Below are 21,419 nucleotides of genomic sequence, written 5' to 3'. Positions count from 1 at the left end.
TTTAGGAATGAAAATAATGATTTATTGAGTGGATTCATCAGTCTTTATTATTGAGTATAAAATAATTCTTAGAAAATTTATATTTACATGAATCATAAGCAAGTAGGCACTGCACAAGGGCTTAAAAGTAGTTTGTTCTTTTAAGGAATTTGCTGGTTCTTTCTGAGATCCTGAGCACATGATGCTATTCCTTAGCAAACCCTTTTATATAGCAAAAGAGTAACTGGAAGGTGAGACACATAAATGTCATGGATTTCAAGTGCAAAAGATAGAAATGATTTAGGATGTCCTCTGAGCACCCGTTTCATGTGGTAGAGCAGAGCAGTTGAAGTTACTTGTTCCAAAGTTAAATGGGTCTGGATCCCAATCTTGAAACTGCCCTTAATCATGTGACTGTGGGCAGGTTATCATCTCCAACACCAGGTATCCTTATTTCTGAAATGGGGAGAATATCAACCACACATATCTCATAAAATTATGGGGGTACTGAATGAGATAACATATGAAAAGTGCTATGAACAGTACTTACAACATAATAAAGGCTAACTACTTCTTTTATTAACATTATTAACACTATTAGCAAGAAGTAATAAAAAGGATGCTCTTCCCTATGAAAGGTTTGGTTAATAACTGAGTCTTTATCTGTGAGAATCACAAGATGACAAATCCATATAATATCTGACCCCCTAACTTCTGTCTCTTATATAAGTCAGAAGCAAAGAAATACCAGACTCAGTCCAAAATATGGTTGGGTGGCTCAGCTAACCCTGGGATTTGGTCAGAGATTTAGGATTGCTAAATGACCCATGTCATAGATCTGCAATAAGAGCATTTCAAGACCCTTGCATTTATTCCAGAGTACCCCAAATGTTTGCAGTTGCCTTGAAACCCTGAAGCAGCCAATAAGGAAGGAAGGAAACTGCAGAAGAAAGAATGCTGGCTTTTGCTCTGCCTTCTTTTCTCATTGCAATGGGAAGTCAGCTTCATAGTGTCCACTCTAGCCGCGCACTCTGATCAAAGTAGTCATTTCAAGGTTGTGGCTAATAGGAGAATAGATACCCCCAGTATTTCCCTGCATAGAGCTCGCGTTCTGGGAATCTTGGGTCCATGTGACTTCCTAAGTCGGTGATTCACAGCAAACAACAGGGAGGTTTGGCATGACACAATCTGCAGATTCAGACACATCCCCTGGGAGAGGACAAGGCTGCCCAGAGTTCCCTTTGCTGGCTGAAGCTCCCAGTGTATGCACAAAGCACCCTGTCCCAGGCCCCAGATGTGTGCAGGTTTCTAATTGCCAGCGCTGCACTAAGATCTGAAGGGTGAGAGAGTTGCAAAATCACGAACACCGAGGGCGGTGTTAGGAAAGCAGCTTCCTGCACACTGTGGTAGGTGTTAGATTATCAATTGCTCCGGGAGAGACACAGGACTGGAGGGCTTAGGGAATGAGGTGGTCCCTCCCTTCTCTGCTTTTGCTCCCTGAGGTTGTGCTTTCCCTGAGATATGCACCTGCACTTCCATTTCTGCAGTGAAATTAACTCCAGCTTGGCAGGTAAGTCTTCCAGGTCACCTTTAAAAAAAAGGTATGTGAGCTGCGGTGGGGGTGGGCTGTACCCCCTTTTCTTACATAAGACATATTTTATTGGTGCAAAAGTGGTATTTGAAAGCTTAAATGTGGAGCAGAGGCTGGAAGCAGCCAGATGAACTACGTGGCCCTTGGGGGAGATGTAGGGGCATGAACGAAAGAAAGGGAGGGGGGCTCAGACGTTTTCTCCCTAATCAGTCCCCCATTTTTCTTGGAAATTTTGCCTCTAGGCGGGTGCCTGGCTCTAGAGCAGGGTCTTTGGCATGGGTTATAGCTGTGATCTTCCCTGTTTTCGTTTTTTTTTTCCTTTTGCTTTTTAGTTACTACTGCATGGGAGCAGGCAGACAAGCAGGGTTGCACGTTGTCAATTCAGGCTGCAGAAGTCAATAAGCAGCCAGACAGGGAGTGAAATTAGAGGAGGCAGCTATAGATTTCTTGGGTTATTTCTTTGAGTTTTTCAGAACTTGTGTGATTCAGGCTTGTCAGATACTATTTTGAGCTGGGCTGAGACAAACACATTCCCTTGGTATCCCAGATGTTCTTTGCAGCCTCCCGATTTCCAGAGGCTACTGTGTTGGCTGTCTTGGGGGCGAGGGGATGTCCAGGCAAGTGATAGGAATGAGGGACTAAGAAACGACAGTGGGGAAAGTGAGTGTCCTACTACACTGGAATTTGTTAGCAATTGTAGTATAACTCTGGAGATAATAATTAGATAGGCTTGAGAAAATGAAGGGCTGTGCCTCATTCAGTTCAGTGTGTGGATCAGAGTGGATACTCAATAGATGCATGTTGATTGAATATTAGTACTAAAAATGTGTACTTTTGGGGTGAGCTCAGATTGATATGCTGGGTCCTGCATGCAAGGACCAGATGGAGTACCAAGAGAGGCTAATACTCATTGATGGGTAATTTATAAAGAGATGAGTTTTTTTGAATAGTAAATATCCTCAAGTGGAATCATCTGACAGGCATACACAGAACCTGTCTGTGTATCCCAGATGTACTTCTCTCTCTCTCGCTCTCTCTCTCTCTCTCTCTCTCTCTCTCTCTCTTATTAAACACCTTGCTCCAGAAGAATTTCAGGCAGCTTATAAGACAGTCTTAATGCAAATTAGCATCGTCAGAGATAAAAATGAAGAAAGATAAGCCTTCATCCAAAGGTTGATTTCTATAGTTTTACAGTGACTTGGCCTACAGATAAACTGACATGTAAGAGTAACTGCAATTTTTAATGTAAACATTTCTTTCAACCTCCTCTTCTACCAACCGCATATCTGATACTGTGAACATGCAGGGAAGCAGTCAGAGGCTTTGGCCCTGCTCTTTGGGAGTCCTGTGGGGTAGAGCTAGCAAAGGGCAGGTGACAATCACTGGGGACTGCGTGATACATGGAGGACTCATTGAACATTTTGCCCTCGGGTTGTGATAAAGCAAATAGTTGGGTGGGCCTTCTCTGTTCTTTAGGCTGGGCTGCTCTTTGACAGCTACATGGGGCTTTGCTTACTCGCTCTCCCCCTGCTTGACACTGAGACAGGAAGAGTATGGCCTCTCTTCCCATCCTGCTTAATAAAATATTCCATTATTTTCTGGGCTACTAAAATATTCTGTTATTGCTGATCACTTCCTCCTCGGCTCAGTGTGTTTGTCACTGGCCGCAGTTTACATAATAACGACACAGGCTGCCTGCAGCTTGAATTGCCTTTAGAGTTGGTGCTGAGTTGGAGGGGGGTCTGGGGTATGCTGATGAATTCCTGTAGCCGCCAGGGCTGAGAGCCTGGCTGGGAGCCAAGTGCATTGTGGGCAGATGCTTTACATGCTGGGTTGACTTGGCTCAGCTAATATTCCTGGGCTCTGACCTGGAGCTGGGGGAGGGACACAGTCATTCACTCACCATGCACAAAATTATTGACTTAATGTCACGATGTGTAGGGCATTGAGTTCTTGGCGTACTTGGGAGTCAAACTCAGGGGTCCCTTTCCAAGAAGGGCGCTCTGCTGTTCACAAAGCAGGGGCTGTCCTGTTGTCTCATTTGTTTCTCTTGGGAGGGGAAAGAGTTTTATTCCATTTCACAAAAGAGGAAACTGAGACTCATGTTTTAAGCACCTTGCCTAAGATTGCACAGCTAGTGAGCAGCTGAATCATGATTGAAACTCTGTTTACTTTGCAGTATGTGCTTGTTCCAAGAACATTACACATTGTAAGGAAAGGCATGTTCAGGAAAGACTCTTTTATGAGACAAGTTAAGAGCAGGAAAGATTGGTTAGGGAAGGCCTTTCAGGGAGTGGAAATTAAGGAAGGCCTTGGAGGATGAACAGATGAAAAAGAAACCCAAGCCAAACTGGCTTTAACAATGAGGGATTATTGGCTCATGTCATTGAAAATATCAGGTAATATCACCAAGGTCTGGATTTTTTCTCTGTTCTCAACTCCTGCTGTATTGGTTTTATCCTCAGGGTCTGCCCTTTGCTGGGACCCTCCCCCCAGCAGCTGTAGGTCCTCCCCCAGCAGTGGGATGACTGCAGGAGTTTCCAGTCCGTACATGGTTCCTAAGCTCACTTTTTTTATTAGACCCAATTGTGGCTGGAAGAAGACAGGATTCAACAGGCCATTCAGCACCCTCACCCAGAGTGCATGGGAGAAACTAGCAGAGAAAGTTCCCCGAAGGAAAATCAGGCTGGGAGAAGGGGGAATAGATGCTTGGCAGCCCACCAGCATCCCTTCACAGAGGATTTAGAAAGACAAGAGGAGCAGAAATTAAGCGTGAGCAACGGTGACAACTTGGGGGTGGGGTGGAGTGGTGGTGGTGGTGGTGGTTCTGGGTCAGGAGTTATGATGCCAGCCATGCAACTCTGCTTTTGCTAGCTATGTCTTCCTCTTTTAAAAAATTTTTTTAAATTGATTTTTAGAGAGGATGGTAGAGGGAGAGAGAGATAGAAACTTCAATGAGAGAGAAACATAGATCAACTGCCTCTTATATGCCTCCTCCTGGGGATTGAGCCCACAACCTGGGCATGTGCCCTGGTAGGGAATCAAACCAGTGACCTCCTGGTGCATGGGATGATGATCAATCCACTGAACCATACTGTCTGGACAACAGCTATGTCTTCTTACCAGCACTGTCTGACCCTAGGACCACAGTGCTGCAGCTTGATATCTCTTCTCTGGACCCCAGGTGGGTCTAGAATAAGGAGGGAGAAATGAATACAGCCATGGAGTGGGGTCATGTTAGTGTTGGTCCTTCCTCAGGTTGCTTCCTAGATTCCCTGTCTCTGCTCTGAGGCTGCACAAAGCCTGCATCTTAATGGCCCATGGATGACCATCCTCTCCAATATAACTTGGGTATTAAAGGTTAGCAGCTGTTCAGGGATAAAGCAGGGTACAAGGATACAGAGAAATGGTCTCAGGGATTGGAAGCCAGTCGAATGGTCCTAAGAAGATACAACATTTGTCATTTTATTAACCCTCTACTGACCAATGTCTAGGTTTGTTCAAGGGTCTTATGCATCTAGGAGCACATGCTGAGGTCATGATTAGTAAGCTCTGTGATTGGCCCACCAAACAGAGCTTGCATGGTTTTTCTTTCTGAGAAGCATCCTGGAGCAATCTTTCATGAGAAAGAATACTGTCCTAGGAGGAATCAGGAGACATGAGTTGAGTCTCAGCCTTGAACCTTCTGTTCCTCCTTTGACTTCTTTTTACAAGTTACTTTAATTTTGGAGCCCCAGTTTTATTTGTGAAAAGGGGGTACACATTCCTTCCAGGTTTGTGAAGATCCAAAAAGAAAGAAGGCAAGAGCATGCCAGACTGCTAATCAGCCCCCAGCAGAGAGTTTCTTCTCTTCCTTTCTCAGATAGAATTGTTTTACATTCGGGCTTCGTTGTTCTAGCACAGAAACTGGAGTTATGCGTTGGAAGGTCCTTGCTGGCTGTGTTTGAGTCAAATGGAGTTAGCAGGAGCAAAGGGCTGCAGAAGCTTCTTGCCAATTGATAGCATTACAGCCAGGATTTGAGGGGCATTGGGAGTCCTGAGCATAGACTCTAAGACCCATGCTGCAAGCATCCTTTGAGCTTTCCTCACCAGTGCTGCATCCCTCTGTGATGCCACACCACACCCAGGTACACTTGAGAATAATCCTAGATTCTATTTATTTTCCTCTGTTTTCTATTGCTCAGCCTCTTCATGCTGCCTTTCCGCATCCCATCACTCAACAAAGTCCAATTGATTTTATGTTCAGGTCCCTCTTAAACCCTGCCATGCTGTTCATCCCCAACATTCCAGTGCTGCCTCATCCCTCCTAACTGCTGCTCCAGTGTGCGTGGCATAAAGAGATACTTAACAGATGGTTGTTGAAGGAATGAGGAATGAGATATGAGACAGGTGAAATTTAGTGAGACGTTTAGGCTCTGTATTCTCAAATCTCGCCTGCTTGTGATAGGCATGGGTTGGCATTTCTAGAAATATTTATTGGAAAGAATTAGGTCTTTTTGCCTTCAACTTACCATATGTCTGACGTCACCAATTTCCATTTTATGGAGATGTTTAACAAGTACCTGACAACCAAGGTACTCGTTTCCACAGGGAAGATCTCCCCAAGTCTTTCCACATCCCGAGGGAGATGCTATGCCTTTCCCCACTCCTCTGAGATTACATTTTGCCATCCTCACTTAGCCAGCCTCTGGGAAACCCGACCTAAGCCTGTACAATGCTAGGAGTGCCCACTTAGCAGCTTAGCAGGGAGGAGAGGCGATTTACTTACCCAACTGAATTACCTGTTTACACTTCTCATCTCCCAAGCATATGTCAGAACAAGAAGATAATGGAAGAAATTGTTAACACGGGATGGAACCAGTGAGTCCACATGCAAGAGAAATTTAGCACATAAAAATGCCTTTTTATTTGGTGGTGAATCTCTTTTTCCCCTGAATTGCCTTCCTCCCCTCCTTTGCTTTGCAACAAATTTTCCTTATAGTTAGTATCTTTGCTCAAGGTTCTTTCCCTCTGAAAACACCTTGCTGACAGCTCACAACTCTCTACTGGGTTGATGGCAGCCTAGGGACCAAAGAACAAGTCTAGTCTCTAAGTTAGTGGTCACCAACCTTTCGGACCTCATGGACCAGCAGTGGTCCACGGACCACCGGTTGGTGACCGCTGCTCTAAGTGCCTCTGAGGAACGGGCTTTAGGATGCTGCAAGGCCAATATCTGCTCAGAAAATTCTCCTGACTGTAACAGTTTTCATGGCAAAGGTAGAAAGGGGAGAGAATGCCTGGTAGTTCTTATCTCTGCATGTTATAGGAATGGAGAAACACGTTCAGCCAAAGTCTTAAGTCAGGATGAGGGTGGAGGTTTCTGGTGGAGTGGGAGGGGGATTCCATCTCAGGTTGAGAGCTGTTCCTGAGTGGCTGTCCCACCCAACTTGCTTGTTTCTCAGCTATTAATAGGAACTATCAAAGTGAGGATGGATGACTTGCCTAAGAATCTCTCCCACAATGCTCTATTTCAAGACTTGAAATTTCATTATTGGAGATCCATTCATAATACCAGGGGTAAAATATACATACATAAATCTCTTTAAAGCATCCCTACCAAAGGTCATTCATTCAAGAAATACTTCTGGAGCCAGGTGCTGGGTTGGTTGCTATAAATACAAAGAAAACTAAGTCATATCTTCAACCAAACAGGAGTGAACATTCTGAATGGTAATGTCCATCCTAAGAAGAATGAGCACAGGAGCTAATATAGATAGTGCTGACTCTGTGCCAGGTATTGTTTTATGTGCTCTATATGCTGGAGTCACTGCATTGCCACAATAACTCTGTGAGACTCTTATCCCTATTTTACAGGTCAGGAAACTGGGGCACTGGGTCATTCCATACCTTGTCTAATGTCACAGAGCTAATATGTACAAGGCACTGTGAGTGCAGAGAGAAAACAGGCAGAGTTGGGGAGCAGGACACACACCTGAACATCTCCGCTGGTTCTGGGCACACTCTCTCCCTAAATGGCCCTTGATTTTTTTGAATTGAGCTTCATCCTCCCCCTTTTCTATAGTTTGGCTATTCCTGTGAAGGGAAAACATTCCTAACATCTTGGTATGAACTTTGCATCCAAACATTTGACACCTGAGATGGGCAAGGAGGCAGAGCCTGAAGAGGCAGAGGACACACTTGGTTTTCCCAGGGCCAGATCTGGTCCAGAAGCTTCAAGGAAGCAGTTAATACAATGACACAGAGAGTGGGAGATTGTCAGGAAGCTAGATCTCAGCTTCTATTTCCATTACACATTGTGACCCTGAGGCCTCTCATACTGATGACACACTACCAGGACTGTTTTCATTATAAGTGACTCAAAACCCAAACCCAAAATGCTTTAAGCCAAAAGGGATTTTAGTGGGCTCCAACAGGAGGAAGTCTGGGGGTTATTCTGGATTGAGGGACAGCCTGACACAGAGTCTCATGTCATGTAGCGAGGTTTTAAGTTCTTATCTTTCAACTTAGTATACTTCTCTCCTCGCCTCATGATCACAGGATCGATGCAGCAGCTCTAAGCCCTGCTCCGCTTGCTTCTGTCTGGGGTTGGGATGTGGGAGGGTGGCATTGGTATAAGAGCTCTCTTCCTGAATAATCAGAAAAAGAATCCTGGCCTTCTCTTTAATTGATTGCATCCCCTGTTGTTTCACTTGGAAATAATTTCCTCTGTTGACTACCCTTCAGAGTGGTGGTGAGGTTGGGAAGTCAGCAGAGTAGCCTACTGTGGTTATCTAACTGAAGGAAGTGTCTCATTTTCTTTGCTTTGCTTGACCACTTTTTGGTTTGTAACCTATAATTTAAACCAAAATATTTGTTATGGGGACAAAACTACCTTTTAAGAGTGTGGAAGGCATTTTTTTTCTACCTTTGCTTGAAGGCATCACAATGATTATCTTGAGTCAGGCTTCCTAGAAGTAGAGCCTGAGATGGAGATTCTTGTGTATGTGATTTAGGGAGTGACTGCTCCTTAGAAAAACCTCTAAGGAAGTGACGGAGGCAATAGGGTAAGAAGCTAAGTGAATATATGGTGTAGCTGAAGTATAGTCTAGCCTGATCCCTTGGGGGAGCTATAGGGTATGATTTGTACCACAGAGCTTGGCTTGTATTGAAGCAAGGGGACTCAACTTTTATTCCCCAAAATCAGTTGGACATTGGCCTTGGTGGTTGGACATTGGCCTCCCGGACATCTCCAGGTGGTTCACATTGGCCAAAGACAATGTTCCAGAGAAGGATGCAGGTATGAGCTAGTTGGTAGCCAACACCAGCAACGATTGGGGGATGGGTGCACCTGCTAGGTGAAGGGATCTGGCAGATGCACCAATAGCATCTACTACAATGTTTGAGGTCTGTGGTTTATCCTTCTCAGATTTATGCTTTTTCTGGGAGTGATTTGGCTAAGCTAAGGGGAGAGAGTGAGCTGTGTAACCCAGTGACATCCGAGAGGCCTAAGTACATGTTTTTTGTTGACATCCAAGTGCTGTGTGTGAGACTGTGAGGGCAGGGTGGGCAGAGCTCTGTCTTGACCTTTGGACTTGGAACTGGTACACGTGATCTGTGCACCTGGAAAAGTTTTCTATTCACTTTCTACCTGTTTAAATGGGCAAAATGGCTGCCAAAAAGTGTTTTGACAATTATGAAAGCTTAGAAGTCCACAGTCTGCCATTTGCAAGCTGGAGAATGAGGAAAGATGGTGATGGAGCTCAGTCTGAGTCTGAAGCCCTGAGAACTGGGGGTTGGGTGGGATGGGGCTGGTGGCGTAAATCTCAATCTCATTCTGAAAGACCTAGAACTAATGTTTGAGGGCAAAAGGTGGATGTCTCAGCTTCAGCAAAAAGAATGAATGGGCTCTTCCACCATCTTATTGTTGTACACATGCCTTCTGTGGATTGGATGGTGCCCACCCACAGTGGTGAGGGTGATTCTCTTTATTCAATCTGCTGAATCAGGTGCTAATCTCTTCCAAAATCATTCTCATAGACACATCCAGAAGTAATGTTTCACCAGTTATCTAGGCACCCCTGAGCCCTGTCAATTTAACTCATGAAATTAACCATCATAGCAGCCATGTTTGGAAACCATCTCTCATGAAAGTATTCATTCTAGATCTTTCTGTCCTGACAGAGGGAGGCATTTGGGCTCCAGATACTTCCCACAAAGGCTGATACCCTGTGGAGTGGGTTAGTGTTTTTACAGATGACTTCACAGAAGACCTGGGCTACAGTTGGATCCTCCACCGAAGATGGGAAATGGGCATGAAAGGATAATGAGAGAGTCTAGCTACTGTTTTGATTGTTCCCCAATCTGAACTAGGAAAAACTCAGTATGAATTGGAGAGGGGGAGTAGGGACCGTGATTTTAACAGTCAAATTGATCTGGAATTGTCAGATGGGTTAATTTAACCCTCAAATGAGGGTGATTTATCCCATGTATTGTAATCAGATAGTCGTCTAAGTTGTTCTCCATGAGCTCCAGTAAATCACTTTTAGTACATATTGAAAGTGACAATATTGTATTTTATCACAGAATTGCTGTCTTACAGTAATAACTAATGCATGTCATCGGCTTTGGCTCTAGTGCTGAATTACACTCACTTGGAAGCTCATAGATCCAGACAGGAGCTGTCACATCCTTTGCTTGGCCATGACCAGGCTCAAGAGGCTGGTAGGAAAACTCTACTGCTGCAACCTTCGTAGATTAGCCTAGTTCAGAGACACCTATGGTCTTGTAATGTGTGAAAATTTTCTTTAGCAGAATTTGGGTCAATATGAAACTGTATGGGCCTCGTAATTAGGTGAATGATAAGTGCTTTTATGACAAAAGGCAAGGATCTTATTTAAAAGAGAAATAAGACTGGCCAGGAATTGGGCTCAAATTATCTCTTACGTGGGCTCCTGTTACAACTTTGTAACTGGTTTTAGCACCAGTCAGCTGAAAACCATCCTGTCAAGCAGCCCCCACAGTGATCTTCCTGAGATGCAAGGACAACCATGCCAGCCCCTTGCTTGAAACCATTACAACCTACCATTGCCTGTGGGATGTTGTCTACATTCCTTAGCTTAGCCTACAAAGTTCTGCATGATCTGGCTCCTGCCCACCTGTCCAGCCTCATCTTGCACTGCTCCCATCTTGAACTTTCTATTCTACCCACACACACCATGCTCTGCTTTCCCACACCATTGCTCATGTCCTTTTTCTGCCTGGATTGTGCTCCCCAAGCTGCCCCACACTGTCCTTCTTTTTTGTAGAAGATGCACCCCAAATATCCCCTCCTGTAAGCATTGGCACATGCTCTTAGACTGTGCTCATAACAGCCCGGGAGTTTCACTCCTCTCATCACTCCTGTAAGCATTGGCACATGCTCTTAGACTGTGCTCGTAACAGTTCGGGAGTTTCACTCTCATCGTTTCTCTTGTCATATTGCATTATCATTACTTATTTATGCCTTTAGCTCTATCACTGGACAGATGATAAGCTCCTTAAAGGCAGGAACTTTTTACTTATTTCAGAGAGCTAGGGAGAGGGAGAGAGAGATAGAAACATCAATGATGGGAGAGAATCACTGTTTGGTTGCCTCATGCACGTGCCCCTCTGGGGATCAAGCCAGCAACCTGGGCATGTGCCTTAACCAGAATTGAGCTGTGACCTGGCTCTTAGGTCAATGCTCAACCACTGAGCCACCGTGGCTGGGCAGGAACTTGTTTCAATAATGTTGGTATCTCAACCGATCAGCATTTAATTGATTGGCCCAGAGATGCTCAATAAATGTTCGTGGAATTAATGGACTTGTGAAAAATATCTCTTTAGGTTGTACAGAAACACAGAAGCAGTGGGGACTTAGAATTTTTACACTGAATCTGAGTTTCCCTTTCGCTAAGGCCGTGGTCGGCAAACCGCCGCTCGCAAGCCACATGTGGCTCTTTGGCCCCTTGAGTGTGGATCTTCCACAAAATACCACGTGTGGGTGCACACGTACAGTGCGATTGAAACTTCGTGGCCCATGCGCAGAAGTCAGTATTTTGTGAAAGAGCCGGTATTTTGTGGAAGAGCCACACTCAAGGGGCCAAAGAGCCACATGTGGCTCGCGAGCCACGGTTTGCCGAGCCGCAGTTTGCCGACCACTGCAAGGGATGGGGTTTCCTGTTTTGATGTTTCATACCTAATTTGCAACTAGTGTGATTATTCACTGCACAGGTGATATTTACATGGCTCTGAGACAAAAGCCTGGGTGAGGGCACAGAGATATATTAGTGACAGGGCTTGGAGGTGTTTTTACATTTAGCATTAAGTGAGAAATTAAGCAAGTCTTCACACCGATGAATTTAAGTTCTGCTTGCATTTGGATGCCTTCTTATGTTAGAAATCATGTTGGATGATCATTGTTGGTGGATTTGGAGATGCCAAATCTCACTGAGGGCCTCAGACCATTTGCCTTCAGTTTCCTGCTCCCATCCTGCCTTAGAAATAAGGAATCTGTGGGTAAGTCTCTATGGAGCCAGTGGTAGGTGAAGGGAGTACACATTTTCCCATTTCTAGCCAAAGCTCATAAGCTCCTTGAGAAAAGTGTAAGGTGTCTGAGCCCAGAAAGTGGATCTCCCCTTTTGTACTGCAAACGTTTTGGGGGGATGAAGGGCACCTGTTGTGTGCAGAGTACTCAACTTATGCTTGTGAGCAGGTGAGGTTAGAAAAAAAAAGATGAAATGGTGTCATATAGGAACAATATTTTCACAGATTAACTTGGTTGGTTAGTGGATTTTCAAAGTTACTGAAATTATAAAATCTACACATATTTAAAAAAATCTCTAAACCTTTATGATACAGTCAAATTCTCATGATCTTTGCACAGGAAAGGTAATAAAGCAAAGTTTATACCAGTTTGCAACCAGTGATTCACATCTCTGTATACCAGTGCCAGACTTTTGAAATAAAGTTAAGAGGATGTTATGGGAGGGATGCAATAAAATTTATCCATCCCTTTCATCATTTCTTTACCTAGGTTGCCAAGAATCTAATGCGATCATGTCCTTCCTTCAGGTAAAACTTCTCGCTGATCACCTTCTGGCGCTAACACAGTGCCACTCCAGGGTGAGGAAGGAAGAGTAATGTGTAGGCAAAGGAAGAGCTAGGAACTAAATTAAAAATGGATAGTCTCACCTAAAAACTATGAATTTCAAGATCACACATAGGTTCACCTCAATTTAAGGAATACCCCGTGTACCTGAAATATGATCATTGAATTGCCTGGACTGGCCAGAAAGGCATCGATAGCCAAACTGTTCAGAGTCCCCAGGACAAGGGTTCAGCTTTCACCTGCTCTGGTGACATTGATATTGGGCCAGTGCTGCAGGCAGAACTTCTTGATCTTATGTCAGGACCTTCCAAATGGGTTCTCAGGAGTGGAGTCTGATGTTGGAGAGTGGAGGCGTCAGGAGAGAGCACCCTTTACCTCCACAGGCAAAGACTCACCTGTGCATGGCTGATAGGGAGAGGCAAAAGGTGAGCCCAGCGTGGGGGAACCCAGTACTCCCACCTCCAGATATTATCCTTAGGAAATGCAATTCCATTTATATTCTATACCTGCATCATTCAAAATAGTGACCAGTTAAAATCATCCTACAGGCCCAACAAGAAAGACATAAAGAGTTAAATTATGATGTCTAATATCTGGAATATTAACATGAATATTGTTAATAGTTAAAGATAGATAGAATATTTCTTTCCATAAAATGTGAGTTTGGTTTTTAAAAGTATCTCTATCCATCCCTAGAAAAAAGTCTCTGAAGAAACACATTTTTAAGTGGTCTTCTCTGGGTACCAGTTGATATGAACCTTTCTGGCCAAGTGTTTTTCTATGATGGCATAGTATTACTTTTCTAACCATAAGACAACGAATGAACAGCAGCTGTTTCTACTGTGGCATGTTAACCCCATGCAGAATTGCAGCAGGGGCAGGATGGAGGGCTGAGCCTTGGATGCTCCATTTATTAGGTGTTTTATGGAGAATAAGTCTTAGCTTCCAGCTCTAGGGTGAACAAGAGGCCTTGTCTCCAGGCCACTGGAGAGTGTGAGGAATGTCTTGTGCCTTCTGAAAGGAAAGGTCCATAGCCAGCCTTGGCCCTGCCAGTACCAGTCCCTTTTCCCTGAGGTACCGTCTTTTCATCTAGGTCTTGGCTCAACTGGGGCCTCCCAGGTAATCTTTCCTAGACTGGGGTCCAGGTTCCCCTTTGAATGTCCTTGGAGCACTTCAGAACTCTTATCACTGCAATTTTATATCCAGGCTTGAGCTTATCAGATGGATGTGTGGTACCTGCTCTGAATCATGTTTTATCATTTTGACTACCCCCTGTTTCCGGCATATAGTAGATTCTCACAGATGTTTGTTAGATTAATAAATAAGCTCTTTAGTGCAAGGATTTTGAATCAGCTAGTGGTGAGACCTAATATTTTGAGGTAGATTGGCGGGACAATAGTGTTCATTGAAAGAAAACTTCCTAGGAGAGTCACTATGTCACTTTTTTTCTAGGAAAGTGTATATTACTAGTATGATTCAATACACAGAGAGCCCAGGCTCTGCATCCTGATCTGGGTCGATCGATCAGGAAACCAATCAACACCTCTTTATTCGGTGCAGACCATGTGCCCAGCACAGTGCTAGAGGCACTAGGACTTTGTGTAGTAGCTTTGTCTCCTTTCTTCAGTTTGTGAAATGTGGTTGTTAAGACTTGCAGAAGTCAGAAGGAGGGGAGGGCCGGGGGAGGAACAGGGGAGGAAACTGGTGGATGTTGACATTAATGTTTACAATGAAAGGCCAATGGCATTTAAACAGCAGCATTTTCACGGTGAGGTCCAACATCCTGCAACCCAGAGTCAACCTTCTTCAAGAAAGATGTGGACAGGAAAATGCCTCTAATAATTAATTACGGCAAAGGTGTCATCTTAAAAACAAACAAAAATCACAAGACGCCTACCTGAACTTGGAAGCGTGAAATAAAAACGCAAACTGTTCCCAAGTGGAACAATTGTGGCATTAGCAGCTCTGAGTTGTGTTGGCTTAGCAGGTTTCTGCCTTTCAGAGGTGGAGGGGTTGGGGGGAAGATTTGGTCCAGCTTAATTAGCATCTCCCTCTTAAAATGTTACAAAATAGCTACCTTGACATGTTGCTCTCTAAAAATGCAAAAGCAGAATTTCTCCTCGATCACATTTACATGGAGACCAAGGACAGGAAAAGAAGACATGGGCTGTTAGGGGAAAAATGGACTTGGGCTCTGGATACATTCAGGTGCCAAAACCAACTGCTCATTTTCAGCCTCTGGACTAATATTTTCTTCCATTTGTGGCATCTGACTGAAGTTTACATTTAGAGGGATAAGCAAATTACCCCACACTCATAGCCTACTGGGAGCTCTTTACACAGCGCCCCCGCCCCACCCGAAATGCACACACATTGTTTGGGAAGTTTGAATAGAATTGTCTTCATGGGCCTCATGGATGTAGAATTTGTAATAATCGGGTCCTTGGATGGGCTATAGTTTGTCGACATCATGGAGATGGAGAGGCTGGGGCAGTAAAGGAGATGTTTGTTTAGTAAAACTAAAGACCAATAGACTGTTTGCAAGCCTAGAAGCCCTAGTTATAGCTGATTCTTATCTCCTGGTGCAAACATTTATAGGTTTGCCAAGACCTCTTGCTTGCTCCGTGCCTCCATGTAGTCATTTTCTGTGCCAGACCATAATAAGTGTGCACGTGTTCTTAAGTGTCCTTTACTGCCCACTTCATTAGTGCAATCCAGTTAGGGCCTGTAAGCAAGGGTTCAACAGTATTATTGTTGGAGAACAAGGAGTACTAGCAGCAAGAGGAAGGCTTTCTACTTGAGGAGATATATTCCCTCTAGGATCATGAATACATGAACAAGCATATACAAGTCAGGCCAGGAGGTCAGAGCATCCTTAGTGAATTCTAGGAAAGGTGATTCATAGTGTAGGTTCAAGGAAGAGGTACATCCATGGGGGCTCTTGAACAAACGAACGATGGCCCCTCTTTGGGTGAGGGATTCTGGTGCTGCCCTATTGGGGATGGAGCTTTCTTCTCCCAGGTTTTATCTTCTGCATTTTTGCTACCATCTGGTCATTTTGCTATCGTGTTGTCGTTGCCTCTGTCCTACAGGGGACACTCTAGGAAAGTCTGTCTAGATGTCTTCTTTCCTTGTCAATCTTATCTGTCTGTTCTGAGATTGGGTCTCATGTTTGCCCTGGACCCTAGGCCTTTTCTCTTTACATCTCTAGTGTGAAGCCTCTTCAGCACTAGGGCTTGTACTCTTCTCTTTATCCTTGTGGGCCCCAAAAGGATTCAGAAAGTGCCTGGACAAACTGTTGGAAGAAAGTTCCCATTGTCCTGCCACTGTGGGTTTTGATCATTTCTTTCAGTAAACAGTTTAGTTTAATTATTTATGGAAGGACATTCATAGTGCATGAGGAACTGGCCTAAAGAACATTTATCAAGGAATCAGCCTTCGTAATCTGAGACATCCCCAGGGCAAGAGCAATGTAGCTGGGCTGGTGATTCAGGTGTTACGTATGAAGAGAAGCAAGATGAGACATCTTGCATTGGTCAGGTTTGAATCATGGTGGTTGACTCAATAAATGAGCCTAGAATATGCAGGAGGTATAAAGTCTTCATGCTGCCTTAATCCTCCCAACAACACAATGAGGTTCTTACTGCTATTATCATCATTCTACAATAGGGAAATGGAGGCATGGAGAAATTAAACTGCCTTGCCCAAAGTTTCTAGGATAAAAAAGTGGAGTAGAGTTTAGATTTGGAAAGAGGCAGTCTGATTCCATGACTGTGCTCTTGACACTCTGGGATCTTGTTGTGTATAAGCTGGTCCCTTGGTTGCTCACTGTCTCATGTCCCTGGCCTCTCTGATCATTGCCAACTTCCTGGAGCTGGATCTACTGATTGGCCTGAACAGCGGACCCAGAAGTTTATCAGGAGTCTCATCATGATGAGTTGGTGGGATTGGAAGAAGATGTCTTTATCAAATAGACCTAGTATCTAATGTGCCTAGGATGAGCTAGCCTGCTTATGCCACTTCCTCGATCTTGACTTAGCCAGGCTACTTACTTTTTAAAAGTCTCATTTGTAGAGTAACAGTAGCCTCTACCTGATAAATGGGTTGTGAGGATTAAAGAGAGGAGGGAGTACATGGAAGGTACTTGGTAAACAGTTAAGTGTTAGTAATATTTATAAATTTTAGCTAAGACCTTTTAGCCCCTTGTAGTATGGCCCAGAAATCTAAGTTACCCTGGGGTAATGTTTCCCACATTCCAGCATCAGTTGGGGTGATCTGGGGGGAGGTGTTAAAAATGTAGCTTCCCAGATTCCACCCCAGGTGTTTCAGGTTGGACCAGTTGATGTTGATGCCAAGGTCCAGGGACCACCTCAGAGAAACTGGCTCAGAGGCCAGCAGAGACCTTGTTCTGACCCTTGACCAGATCCTGCACATTTCTGCAGTCTCTTCTTACCCCAAGAGGTAAGTGTTAGAAACATTCTTGGCAAAGCCTTCTACTAAGGGCTTTATAAGGTCAATGACATAATTTCATTATTGCAGAAATAACCTTCAAAAATAATGTATTTTCTCTCCTCCCCCATTTCCCATCTTGGCTCCCTGTCCCTCCTCCTCCGTCCAGCTTCTATTTTCACCACAGTCTGTGGCATTTTTGAACTTCAGGGCTCCTGTCTGGCTCATTATTTATCTAGCTGAGGAACTGCAGCACCTAATTAATAGGAAATTAGCTGTGAATGTAACATTTGGCCCATAGTCAAGGCCCAAGAAGTTATAAATATACATCATGTGAGAGGCCTGCTCCTGATTCCTGGCAGCCCCAAAAGGGCACTTCCTGTGTGTTCCAGGAAGCAATGTCTGGGGTCATGGGCAGCAGGGGGCTGGGCTGTGCCTGCCCTGAGGCCAATGAGCTTCAGCCTTGGGAGCAAGGGTCCATCTGCTTCATCTCATTTCCCAGACAGCACACTTAATTTCCCTCAAGTTAAATGTTTCTCCAAAGGCCAGGCCAGAGAGGAAGCAGAAAGGAAGTTGGAACAGGGGCTGAGGAGGACTTGGAGGAGGACTCTGGGGCCCGCTATTGGGGCCTGTTATAGGTTGTCCCAAGCACGATTCCTCCATAGACTCTGCAGGTCTGCTGTTCTTCCAGACACTTCCATTTGGCTTCTTGCAGAGTCATGTGCGTTCCAAGTTCACATAATACCCTGATAGTAGGGACTTTGTGTGGTGAAGGCGGTGCTACTACCAATCACAAGTCACAGACCATGGATGGAGGCCCAGAGGGTTAAACATCTTGCGAGAAGGCAGAGCTGGGTTTTGAAACACAATTTTTTAACTCCAAGTTTGGTGCTTTTTGCAGGACCTCAGAATTGCCTAACAGAAGGGTGGTCAGTCTGGGAGGAGAACGTTATTTTTAAAAGCACCAGTGAGGAAAGGATTGAGGGGCTGGGGGAGGAGCAAAAGGTCAAGAGCAAGGGAAGGGCACCTCTAGGTGGTTTTGCAGGGAGGCAGAAGGTGGCCCAGGAGTCTAGGTTCACCTGATTTAAATTATCTTACTTTTATTTTTCTCAACTTCCTGGGCAGAGAAATAGAAATTTAGCAACCTGTCCTTTCTCTAATGAGAGTTAAAAATCTGCTAGTAAAAGGACCTGTTCAAATTCTAAGTCTGTTTGTTATGAGGCAAACCATGGCGGGGGGGAAGGGAAGGGAGATACTGGGTTCCCTAGCAAAGCTGGCAGGACCAGGAGGAGAAGCCAGGCCGACTACATTAGGGAACAGAAAGCCCCAGTATGTGCAGTCCTTGGCCAGTTTTATTTAAGAGATTGATCGAAGCTTCTTTAACACAGGCTTCTACCTGAGAGCCATATAATGAACTGGCATTTATGTCTCTGGAAAGAGGTTTCTGAAAGAGGAGAAAAATAGAAAAGCAATTGCATCTTGGGTTGGTCTCAGAAGGGGCTGCTGGGAGGAGGGAAGTAATTCATTGACGATGTCACAGAGCAGAAGACAGACAGGGAGGCTGCATGTCGCTGAGGCTGAGAGAGGGCAGAGTCTCCCCTGGAAGGAAAGGAGGCCTCCAGCTTCACATGAGGAAGGGAGATATAAATCAGAGCCTGGCAGAGAACACAGGTATTACCAATGCTCTGAAAAAATGATAATACATCTTCCTCTTCCCACCTCGATCCCCTAGCCAAGGGTATTTCCTGACACCCCCCACCCCCACTGAGGAAGAGATCATCCTGGTTTCTTACACTTGGGGGGATGCTACTAAGTCTTTATCATCACAGTCAGAGCTTTGGCGCAAAATGGCTTTGTAGTCAGAAGGAGTTGAGTTCAAGCATCACACCCTCCACTTAGGAGTTTCTTCACCTCAATATGCCCTCAGTTTCTTATTGTGTTAAAAATATGGGCAGATATCTATTTGAGAGAATTTAATGAGCTAATAGTCAACACAACTAATATAGCATATGACACACAGTTGAGTCTCAAGGATAATTATTGCCATTATCGTAATGTAAGCAGCAGAATCAAGAATAGCATTGGTACTTGGTTGTCACTCACTTTCTGTTCTCCTTTTCAAGGTCAGCAATGACATTAAGAAAAAATGTTTGGCATTGTGTCTCCCCCATCAAATTTCACCCCCCTACAACTAATCCTAAGCCACAAAGTCAACCCTACACCTATTCCAAACTGTATTAGTCAGGGCTCTCCAGAGAATAGAACCAATACAATGTGTATATAAAGAAAAGAATAAGGGATTTGGCTCATGTGATTTTAGAGGCTGGCAAGACCCAGATGTGCAGGGTGAGCTGGCAAGATGGAGACCTCAGAGAACTGATGGTGCACCTCCAGTCTCCATCTGCAGGCCTGGGATCCAGGGGAGCCAATGGTGCAGTTTTAGTCTGAAGACAGGCAGACTCCATAACCAGGAAAAGCTGATGTTTCTGTTAGAGTATGAAGATAGGAGAAACAAAAAAACAAAACAAAACAAAATGCTGATGTTCTTGTTCAAAGGCCATCGAGCAAGAAAGGTTCTCTCTTACTTGGGGAAAGATCAACCTTTTGTTCTATTCAGTCCTTCAATTGATTGGATGAGGCCCACCCACATTAGGAAAGGCAATTTGTTTTATCCACTCTATCAACTTAAAGGTTAATCTCACCCCAAATCACCCTAACAGAAATATTCAGAATCATGTTTGAGCAACTGTCTCGATACTGTAGGACCCAGTTAAGAGACATATAAAATTAACCATTATATCAATCTTATCCCAAACCCTATCCCCAAATCTTACTCCAAGCCCAAGGCCATACCCAACTCCACCTTAGTAACTACTATTAAGTGTTGCTAGGCAATCTTAGTGCCGCAGTTGTCTTCTTTGTAATAGGAATACAAATCCTATCCTAACTGCCAAAACTTGCTTATATGTGTGATGCATTCACACACCATAAAGAAATGTAACTTGATAATGTATCTCTGGAATATGGAATTGAAAGGGAAAAGTGATTGGAAAATAGATTCTCACTCAGATAGTAATCCAGTGTGATTAATATCAGCCTTTGGCATGGGGAACTGCTCAGATACACAGAAAGACTTTCCTTTATTGGTGTCCATTTCTGCCCCATTTTCTTGGCTAACCCCTATTTTATTAGGGTCCATGTGACATTGGGATGGCCAGGGATGGAGGCATGGGCACAACACTTTGAAGATTTTTTTTTTGAGAAGAATATAGGTTTATAGACCACTTTGAGATAAAAAATATGTTGTCAATATTTCCACTCACATAGATCACTTAGGTTTCTGCAAGATTCTTCTCTCAGATTTACTCCACATGATAAAAAAAGGAAGCTTCCTAGTTTTTAGAAATATTCCTGTAGAATCAATGATGGTTAGAACGGAAAGGTTGATTATCTAGCCCAATGGTTCTCACCTTTAAAATCACTGATACCTGGGTCTCATACCAATTGGTCCATCTCTGGGGATGAGCCTTGGGTAGTGGTATTTTTAGAAGTATACTTATAGCACAATAATTGCCAAGTGTTTCCACTAATCTAGCCCAAACCCTTAATTTTATAGATAAAAAAGTAAAGCTCAAAGAATGAAGTGACTTTCATAAAATATTTCTAGGGGCAAAGCAGTACCCAAAGCCTCATAACTTCTAGTCCAGTGCTCTTGTCAGAACACCATTCTTTGATCATCGCTTATCCTCAGATTTGTAGCCAAAGAACAAAGAATCATCGAGGACCATCTTAGGACTCTCACAGTGATCTGTACTCCAGCTCAATCCATGGTGACTCTTCCTGCCACACCAGCTTAAAGGCTTTCATTCCTCTGGGCTGGATCCTTGTGTTCAGAGAGGTAGAGGCACTATGGTGGCAACAATTCCCTGCTAAACCATTTGGAACAATCTACACTAATAAAAGAGAAACATGGTAATTAGCGTATGACCGCTACCCTTTTCATTGGCTAATCAGTGAGTATATGCAAATTAACTGTCAGCCAAGATGGCGGTCAGCAGCCAGGCACTGAAGCGAGCATGAGGCTTGCTTGCTGCGGACTCCGACGTTCCCCGCCTCACTTGCCGGCCTCTCAGCTGCAACTCTAAGCAACTATGTACTATGTTGCAAATAAGAAGCTAAACAAACCCCCAGAAATCGGCTTCCATTCAGCCGGGCTTGGACCGCAACATTGTATTGATGTTTTCAGCAGCGAGGCCTCAGAGCTAAAGCTGGCCCAGAATAAAAAAAAAAAAA

General features: G+C 44.2%; 1 protein-coding gene across 28 annotated transcripts in view; it reads left to right on the top strand.

Moving 5' to 3' along the window:
• The window catches only part of NRXN3 (neurexin 3), a 1,562,383-nt gene that overhangs the window by 217,168 nt on the left and 1,323,796 nt on the right, over nucleotides 1-21,419 (top strand). The window contains exon 1 of one of the 28 annotated variants that reach the window (XM_014534712.1): nucleotides 1,422-1,549. The exons of 26 other annotated variants lie outside the window; for them this stretch is intronic. In XM_014534712.1, coding sequence (XP_014390198.1) covers nucleotides 1,501-1,549 — 49 coding nt within the window. In that variant the 5' untranslated portion in view covers nucleotides 1,422-1,500. Of the gene's footprint in view, nucleotides 1-1,421; nucleotides 1,550-21,419 lie in introns of those variants that run through there. One more of the 28 variants, XM_014534711.1, reaches the window with a different exon arrangement.

The sequence above is a fragment of the Myotis brandtii genome, unplaced genomic scaffold, assembly GCF_000412655.1.
Source record: "Myotis brandtii unplaced genomic scaffold, ASM41265v1 scaffold132, whole genome shotgun sequence".
In the NCBI taxonomy this organism is placed as follows: domain Eukaryota; kingdom Metazoa; phylum Chordata; class Mammalia; order Chiroptera; family Vespertilionidae; genus Myotis; species Myotis brandtii.
The sequence above is the reverse complement of the archived record's forward strand: the minus strand, read 5'-3'. Positions and strand labels throughout refer to the sequence as shown.